Source organism: Eptesicus fuscus, chromosome 6 (genome assembly GCF_027574615.1).
Source record: "Eptesicus fuscus isolate TK198812 chromosome 6, DD_ASM_mEF_20220401, whole genome shotgun sequence".
Lineage (NCBI taxonomy): Eukaryota > Metazoa > Chordata > Mammalia > Chiroptera > Vespertilionidae > Eptesicus > Eptesicus fuscus.
The window spans coordinates 58,468,066-58,477,719 of record NC_072478.1 but is presented as its reverse complement, the minus strand read 5'-3'; the positions used below and the strand labels follow the sequence as shown (position 1 = coordinate 58,477,719).

General features: G+C 42.7%; 1 protein-coding gene across 1 annotated transcript in view; it reads right to left on the bottom strand.

Moving 5' to 3' along the window:
- Positions 1-2,751: 2,751 nt before the first annotated feature.
- The window catches only part of RNF150 (ring finger protein 150), a 169,479-nt gene continuing 162,576 nt past the window's right edge, over positions 2,752-9,654 (bottom strand). The window contains exon 7 of the mRNA XM_008143730.3: positions 2,752-3,288. Coding sequence (XP_008141952.1) covers positions 3,170-3,288 — 119 coding nt within the window. The 3' untranslated portion in view covers positions 2,752-3,169. The remainder of the gene's footprint in view (positions 3,289-9,654) is intronic.

The window sequence follows — 9,654 nt, the reverse complement described above, 5'->3', positions numbered from 1 at the left end:
CTGAACATTCATCCATTACAAAACCAACGGATCTCGGGGCCTCTGATTAGGCAACTTGGGTGGAGTCTAGTTCTCTTGGGAGGTAATTAGGTTTTCACCTTTTTTCTTTGTAAAGGTCGGGGAACCTTGTGAGAATATCGTGGAAGCTGGAGACCTGCGCTGTCCAATCGGTAGCTCATCCAAATTGAGATGCGCCATGAGTGTAAACTATGCAATGGCTTTATAGGACTAAGTATGGAAAAGAAGGTAAGGTATTTCATGAATTCTTTTTACAGGAATTGCATGTCGAAACAATGTTGGATTCAAAAATATATTATTAAATTATTATTACGTGTTTTCTTTTTTTTTAATGTGGCCAGTAGAAAACTTAAAATCACACGTGTGATTGGCATTACATTTCTATTGGACGGTGCTGGTCTAGACACTTACGACAGAAAAATGCAAATCAGTAAATACGCAGAAAGTTTGCATGTACTTCTAGAGGGTTCTCCAACCTTTTGACACCCTCCATGAACCATGGGATCCCCAGGTCTTTGGTGGGAGGTGGTGAGGAACACTGAGGGGGAAGGGCTGTTTCCATTTCTTTTGCATCCTTCTATGCTGGTTAAAAAAATTGTTTTTTTAGCTACCAAAGCTACAGGAGTCTCCAGAGACAGACCTTTGGTAACTGGAGAACCTCGCAGACTCAGGGGGTTTGCAGCAGAGCCTTTGTGGGGTCAGGCCCACAGGCCTCCAGTGAGCCTCCTGGCCCCCAGCATCTACACAGCGCCCTCTAGGGGTTGCTGCAGCCACGTACAACTGATTCCTCTGCACCTGGTCATGGCAGGAAGAGAGAACCATGGTCAGAGGACCATGCACTCCTCAGGCATTTTCTCTCTGGGTAAGCAATACAATGCATCTTTCTTCTGCTGTTCAATTATCCTTCTAAGTCCACTTGACTAAAGTTATCACTGAAATTTGTTTGGGGCCAAGTTGACAGAAGGAGGAGTAGGTATTGCAGGCCCATTTTGGCTGAGAAAGGAAACACCTGGAGATGAAGAATTGCACACTGAGGACTAGGCTTTGAGGGGGTCCAGGGAAGGCAAAACTCTGTTCCTAACGGCAGTTGGAGAACAAGGTGAAACCAAACAACTCCTCCTTTGGCTGAAAACTTCAATCACTGAGATGTTTATTCTTAGCAACCCAGGAGCACCAAATCCCCAAAGCTGTTCCTCTATGTTACACGCCCAGCACCTCTGCCTCTCCAAGGTGGAAAGCTGGCCACCTGCCATCGCCACCTGCAACAAAGAGATCCCCTGGCCAACTGCTCACTGGTGGTCCTAAGGCCACCAGAGCCTTGGGCACCACCTTGTTAAATTCCTCCACTTTACAGAGGAAGAGGTTGAGGCCCAGCAAGCACGCGGCTCACCTGGGCCTCCTGCCTCCTGCCTCAGCGTCCTCTTCATTCCTCCCTGGATTTCAGTAAAGGAGGAGTTGGGCTCGCAGACAGATGGGTTATTTCTGAAGGTGGCAATCGTTCCCCTTAGCCTTGCTACCTAAGCAGAAAGCATCAAGTAGGAAAGGTCAAAGGTGGTGACAAAGAATACCCAGCAGTGTCCCTTGACCTACACTCTCTGCTTCAGCAGGCAGCAAGGTCACATGGCAGAGCCAAACTCTGTTTTTGGATGAGTGTTAATGTGAGGAGAGGGAAAAGCCTCATCGATGCACAGAGAACTCAGGGAAGGCAGCTTCCTGTCCCGGTCAACCTCCTACAGAGGTCAAGGTGACCGTGGCTGTCCAGGGAGACTGCTCACCACCTTAGTCATCTGCGTGGGGAGATCTAAATGGATTACAAAATTGCCCACAGAAAAAATAGCACATTTCTGTCATAGTTACAAAAAAAGATACAAACATAACAGTTTCAAAATGCAGATACCTCTTTTTCTTTCTCTGTCTCCCTCAGTCAGGAGAAACTTGACTTAGCCAACTCCCATGCTGGACTTTTCAGACTAGATGGTTCATCGACTCATACGTCCCTCCTCACTTGGTGTCTGGACACCCTCAGGGAGACCTGGGAAGCAATCTGTAAAGGATTCACCTAAATCCCTCGAGGTCTGGGGAGGTGTAACAGATGTGTTGGAATGAAGGTGAGACCCCCATGGTGGTGGACACCAGGCTCAAAGCTGACGTTCCTAAAGCCTCCATCTCCTGCAGAAGCCAGTGAGGTAACAGAGCCTGGCCTAACCTTGGGGGAGCCAGCACAACAGGCATTTCACTTTCAGGAAGAATGGGTGATACCTGGTTTTAAAACCAGGCCTGTAGTTCCAGCTAAGAGTCCTATAGCCAATGAGAGTGGCCTTAATGCCTGGAGGGGACTTCTGAGCTCAGAATTTCAGCCACACACTGTAAGATCCAGACAAATTAAACTGCCTCCCTACAGCTTCCTTCTCATGTCACATGGCCCTTCACAGAGCCTGGCAGCTGGGAGCCAGTGTGATGTCGTTGAGAAGAATGAGCAGCGGCCTCAGCACATTCAGAGTTCAGTGTTGGGGTCTCTGGCAGCTGGGAGTGTTAAGATCCATTGAAAAGAATTTAGATTCTTAATGAAAGCTGGCCTTCGCCTGTTTCAGGGTGCCGAGGCCCTTCCCAAAGCCATGCACACTCATGCTGAGAGGTCAAGGTCCTCAGTCTCACAGACTGACATGGACTGATCACAGCAGGGATGGGTGCTTTGAAACACAGCTCCATGTAAAAGCTGGAGTGGATCGAACGAAAAACAAAGGAGTGGACCTACAGGGAACTATACACAGTCTTTAAAAAGAATCTGCCAAGGAAATCAAACAACAATTCCAAAACAAGAAAACAACACTGAGGAAAAACTGAAATGAACACTAAGAAGCCCCCAAAGTGTCCTTTCAGTCTGTGTTAGGGGCCTCTGTGTCTGCAAGGGCCCGGGAAGGAACACCAGCTTTCCACTTCCAAGCTGCCAAGGCTGTGGGCTGTTGTAGAGACGGAGAAACTGCATCCCGATCAACTGGACTTTGGATATTGCATTTCATGACCATTCTTGAGCAGAGTGTCCTGCCGATGCCGAGGTGTTCTGGAGGTGTGTGTGCCTGGTCCCAGCCTCGGGCACACCTCCCCGCCTTCCCCATGGGTCCTACCGTCCCTTTCTTCTGTGTTCGCCATTTCACGATTTCACCTCTTCGCAGTCCTGGTCAGTGGAAAGTTCTACATCAGATAGTCCAACCTCCATCGCCATAATCAGCGAGATATCAGAGTCACTGCTGACAGCTGGCTCCTGCTCACCTGGGAGGAGAGAGCAAAGTGCATGGTGAACAAACAGAGTTACGTGTTCAGATGATGCCGGTTATTTAGTACAATTGTCTTTAATAGCATTTCTTTGAAGGTCAAGAGAAGATATTAGAAAAGTTGACTATTTTGTGAAAAACAACAGTTAGTTAGAGTCACTTACACTATCACCCAAAATAAATTCTAAATGGGGCAAAAAGTTAAATGTAAACAAAAGAAACTAATAAAGCTAGAATAAAATATATCAAAGTAGGAAAATATCTAACTAAGCAGGGCAAGAAATTCTGTAAGAAAAAACAATTGAGCAATTCACAGAAGGAAAGATTGATAAGTGTGCATAAAAATAAAAAACACATAAACAAAAAGATCAAAGGCCCATATCACACTGGACAACTTGTAAAAATTTTATAAATGACTGTATTTTAAACATATTGAGAGCTTTTAAATCAATAAGAAAACTAACAGAACAACAGAAAAATGGGCAAATTACTATGGTACAATTCACAGAGGAGTATAATAAAAATGACCAATGAATATAAGGTAAAAATGAGCTATTCTTTTTGTTTCTGAAATCTTTACTTTTAAAAAAAGATAGCCTATAGTTAAGGGTACATTGAGGTAGGCACTTTGATAGATTACATGTATAACTGTGAAATTTTCACGCAGTAACTTCATTTCCAGAACGTATTATAGAGAAATAATCAGATGCAAAAACACTCATTTAATCATTATTTATAGCAGCAAAACATTCCATGTAACCAAGTCCAACAACAAAGAATATCTGAATGAACTATGTTACTTCTAAAGGACATCTCGTTACAACCATTTAAGTGACATTTCCAGAGAATTTGTAGTTACATTAGAATATGCTCACAGTATACTGAGAAGTGAAGACAACGTATTCAAAGCTTTTTATGCAGTGAGCTTAACATAGAAAGTTAATTAGAAGCAAGAAAACCAAAAAATGCTAATAAGTGTTGTCTCAAGTTTTAAGACATATTCATTGTCGTTAATTTTTTTTTCCATTTTACTCCAAACATTCTGCAATGCACAAATATCATTCACTCACTCGAGGCATAATGAGTCCCCACTCTGTATTAAGGATTGTGCTAGGTGCTAAGAATATAGGGGAGAGAAAGTGAGATGATTCCTGTCCAGTAGGCAGGCCGACCAGTAGCTGCTAGTCAATTACAAGAGGATAAGCACTGGGCTGGTGTTGCAGCAGCAGGAAAGAGGGCTACATAATCATTTGCTGAATCAAAGCAGGCTTCCTATAGCGTGCAATGACTAAACTGAATTCTACAGGGTAAATCGTATTCTAGACAGAAGCATGAGAAGGAAGCATCTTTTAAGCACAGCAACAGCTCATGAAGATGTCTGGAGGTGATAGGGAGCCCTTAGATGGACATCAGATCATATTTAAGTATGACTGGAATGCAGAGTCAAGCTAGGGAGTATGAACAGGGGAGTCAGGGGAGCTCAGCTGCAGAAAAGGCAGCTTTACAACCAAAAGATCTTGTACGCTCAATTATCCTGCAAGATAAACATGCAATTAAAAGACCAAACAAAACGTGTAAGTACTGAAGATGGCTGATGGTTATAAAACTTTTGCTCTGATAATCACTGATATAATTTATTTCATGTTGAAATACAGGTAAGAGCTCATCACAGTGGTATTGTGACTTTCATATAAATCTAGGGAAAAAAGGCAGCACTGATAAAGCGCCGACTTAGAGTTCTATAGAGATTGCTCACTGCACCTGCTCGGATAGCTTCTCACCTTCATTCCCGGCTCCTTAGCCACCAGCCTCAGCAGATTTCTCGGATTCATTCTCACCGTAGTGTTTTCTGAATTGGAATGTGTGAATTAAAAGCAAAAAGGGCCATGGGGACTGCTAAAACTATGGGCTGCTGAAGTCATGATGCTATTTTGGAAAGGGACTGTCGTGCACAGCTCAAGGCAAAGGTGAATTCAAATAAATAAAAATAGAGATTTGCAAAGAAAGGGTTCACTTTTCATGATGTGACATTTGCATCAACCACATTATCTAATCATTTTTCATCTCAAAACATTAAATATTATCTGAAGACATTTGAAATTATTCTTTACTGTGCCCTGTGCTTTCAGCTGGACTTGGTCTGCTCCATACTTTTTAAAAGCAGGTTTTTATCCTTTAATCAAGGCAGATGTTTTACTCTGAGACCATGATCATACAGAGGAAAATGCTGTCACTAAGACATGTAGTTTTTACCTTCTTTCCTGCAAAGGCCAATATAAAACTAATGTGGAAATGACAGTGGCCTTTATTGAATTCTCACAACAACCTTCGGATGTAGGTATTATTAGTACTGCTTTACAGGTTAAAAAAAAATCCTCTCAGTCCATTTCACACAATAGTACATTATCTACTTGACACACTTCCTTCTCTTGGGTTTCATGCATTGTAGAGACACAGAGAGCATTTAACAGGGAGTGATGTGATCCACTTAGTATTTTAAAAGATCTCTCTGGCAGTTAAGTGAAGAATAGACTGGTAGGACAAAGGACAGAGATAATCCAGGGGAAACTATTGTGGAAAACAGATGAAACGTAATGGTGGTTTGCTGTGGCAATAGGACTGGAGATAAGGGGACACATTGGAAAAGAATTTGAGAAGAAGAATATACAGAAAACTGATGGACTGGACAAGGGCAGCAAAAGAGGAGAAACAATGACTCCCACATTTCTTGAGCAACACGGGTACTTTTTACTGAACTGGAGAAGCTGGAAGCCAAACAGGTAGGGATAGATCAAGAGTTGAGTTTTGCACGTGTGATGCTTCAAGGTGCCCATAAGAAAGCCAATGTCGTTGTGGAATTAATTGGCAGCTAGATGTAGAGTCTGGAGTGTAGAGGAGAGGCTGTGACTACCAGTAAATTTGGGAGGCTTCAGTGTAGAGAAGATATTTTAAACCATGGGAGCAGATGAGTTTTTCTAGGAAAAGATTGTAGAATGAAAAGACAACTCAGGGCTAGAGTTCCCAGGGACACCAAAACCTATGGGCAAAAACTCAAACTGGTGCCTCCAAGATAATTTGTTTGGCCCATACAGTACTTCTTTGAAAGTGTGAGTTAGTTACCAGTATTTAAGTCAGGTTATTTCACATACAAATTTATATTTGAATTTTATCTTGAAAAAAAAAAAAGTGACAACAGGTGCTCAGTTCCCAGATGGAAATCACTGGGGTGAACTGGGTAAGGGCTGTCCCCCTTAGCTCAAGGCAAAGAGGCTCCAGGGCACCATGGTTGGCCAACAGTTTGCACACTTGATCATGTTACTTGCTTGGCCTGTGTAGACATTTGAGTCTCAAATATCAGGGAGAAGGCAGAGCACAGCAGAGGAGAGTAAGCCAGCAAAGAGCCTGAAAATAGAGAACATTATTTCACTGATTTGTTTCCTTTTTTTTTCTTATTAAAATATATATATATTGATTTCAGAGAGGAAGGCAGAGGGAGAAAGAGATAGAAACATCAATGATGAGAGAGAATCATTGATTGGCTGCCTACTACATGCCCCACACTGGGGATCGAGCCCACAAGCCGGGCATGTGCCCTGACCAGGAATCAAACAGTGACATCCTGGTTCATAGGTCAATGCTCAACCACTGAGCATGCTGGTTGGGCCTTTTAAATATATTTTGCTTCTTTACCTCCTATAGGTACTGACTCACCGTTAACAGTCCATACCCAAGGAAATGAGATACTGTGGGTATCTCATTGGTAGGGTGGATTTAAAGACTGATCCCAAGTCATCTAATTCTCAGCTTTAAACCTCTTTATCACAGCATTAAAGAGAATCTGATTAGCTGGTAAGCAGAAAATACTGCTCTCAATGGAGCCTTGTAACCTATTTTGTTGACCCATAACTACTGCTTTTGTATATTTCCACATTTAATTCTAAGTAAATTTGACCAATAGCTTAACTGTGGTTAATAAAAAAATTCGGAGTGGTGGAATTTATTTTAACTTCATAAATTATTATTATTTAATTTTTATTGGACTCACTGGAGTGACATTGGTTAATAAAGTGATATAGGCTTCAGGTGTATAGTTCTAGAATACATCATCTGTATATTGTATTGTGTTCACCACCCCAAGTCAAGTCTCCTTCCATCACCATTTATCCCCCCCATATCCTCTTTATCTCTCTCATCCCCATTTAATTTCACAAATTATTAATACATTTGGTTTATCGCCTTCCTCTTTAATACATAAAATGTTACCGAAGGAGTCAGAGGTCTCCCTTTGTGAAACAAGCATTGCAATCATAGTTCTGCTGTGGGTGGGATGTCACTGTCTGTAGCAGAGGGTCTGGTTGAAGTTTCTTTCAAACTGAGACTGTAGGACCCTGAGGTCTGTCCTGTCTGGCCTGGGGCACACCTGGCCTGTCTTTATCAGGCACACCTGGCCTGTCTTCTCTGGCTCAGGCCCATGCTATGGTCCACATTCTCATTTTAGAATCCTGCCGCTGGTAAATGTTTGTAGCAGTGAAAATGAATTGAAGTTCCTCTCTGGCTTTGAGAGGCTCAAGTTTTGTATTTTATTAGCTAATAACAATATTAGTGCTTATCGAGTACTTAGTACCTGACAGGGACTATGCTAAGTTCTTTAAATAGATTGTCTAATTTAATATTCACAATTAACCTATGACACAGGAAGAGTTATCATTTCCATATTTTGGTGATAAAATTAAAGCTTGAAAAGTTTAAAAAGGCAGGGAAGTAGAAATCCCAGCCTTGTCTGATTCCAGAGTCCATGAACTTGGCCATATCGACAGTACAGAGTTGAGATTCTTAACCAAAAGATTACTGGGCTTTCAGGGGAGCCCAGGTACCGAGAATGACAATCACACTTTTATGGGTATGTGCATATATGCATTTTTCTGGTGAGAGGGTTTCCTTTATTAGATTCTCACAGAAACCAGACAAGGCTAAGAAGCATCCACTAAGAGCTTTTGCATCCTGAGTGAACTGAAGAACACATTTTCGTCTGCAACCGAGTGGCTTGGCTTTCTTATTAAAGCATATTTTGGTTCCATGTCACTTACTGTGTTCTATTCACTTCACATGAAGTCAGTGCTTTCCTCCTTAATTGTTTCTTTATGATGGTTATTCAAAGCTAAAGCAGAAAGTTATCTTTCCCAGAATGAGGTTTGACATTTACTCTGCTGCCTGTCTGATGAAAGAAGGCATAGAGCGGTAGCAGGCTGGAATAAGCCCTCCTCTGTTAGGAAGTAACAAACATTGCCCTCAGAATAGTGCTCTCTGTGTTGAGGGGAAATACTTGGTGATGAATATAACCCCCCAGGTGTCCTGATTCCCCAGCAGGTTTGGTGTTCACATGTTGGTCACTGCTCTGCATCACACAGAAGCCCATCTCCCCCGACCCCAATGCACTTAATAAGGTCCAAAGAAGAACAGCATCTCTCTGTCCACTGCTACCGATGCTGATCTTCTTGAAAACAGGACGTCATTTCCATTCCCCCCCGTGTTACACAAGAACACCATTGGGGAGATTGCTCAAGCAGAGGGGCTGACTGACAAGGCTGCTATCTTTGCACCTCTTCTCAGAATTGCGGTTTCTTAGGGCTGGGGCACTGCCTATTATTCTCCATCATTATCTCAGTGGGAAAGTTCATTAGACGTCAAACGCAGTGTTTTCAGTAAGGAAATGTACTCCTTCGAATTATTTTGTTAACAAGAATTCCTGAGGAGATAAACTTCCGATTTGGTTTAAATTTTCCCTCTTGTGAGTGGCTTCTGCAGTGAGAATGGCGGGGCTCTGGGTCACTTTCCTAGGGGTTGTGTGATAATGACAATGACCCTACGGGTCAGGCATTATGCTAAGTGATCACATACGTTATGTGGTTATCCTGACAACGACACTGTGAAATAGGCATGTGGGTCCCCCAATGACTGCTTCACATGTTACAGGGGAAGTCAACATGTCCAAAGTCAAGTCCATAGCAAGGGGCAGAAATGGAATCCTCCCCACGCAAGCAAGTGCTGCCGACGGCTATGCTGCTCTGGAGCGGCAGAGCTGTCAGACTTCTATTTGGCTGCCAAGCTGTTCTCACAGACAAGGCTTGGCCACCTCTGGGAACCAAGCGTTCCCAGCTGATGATGCAAATTCATCCATTTGGACAAGTGACTCCCGAAATCATTTGGACGTCACTGGTACTTTTGCCTTTTCAAATTCTTGCTCATAGTTATAAAAACAAACTTCATGAGCTCAAATCAGGAAAATTCTTCCTCACCTTCTAGATGGGGAGGTCTAAAGCATTGGTAAAGGAGAATTCCCTGGAAGTTTGTATATTAAATTAGG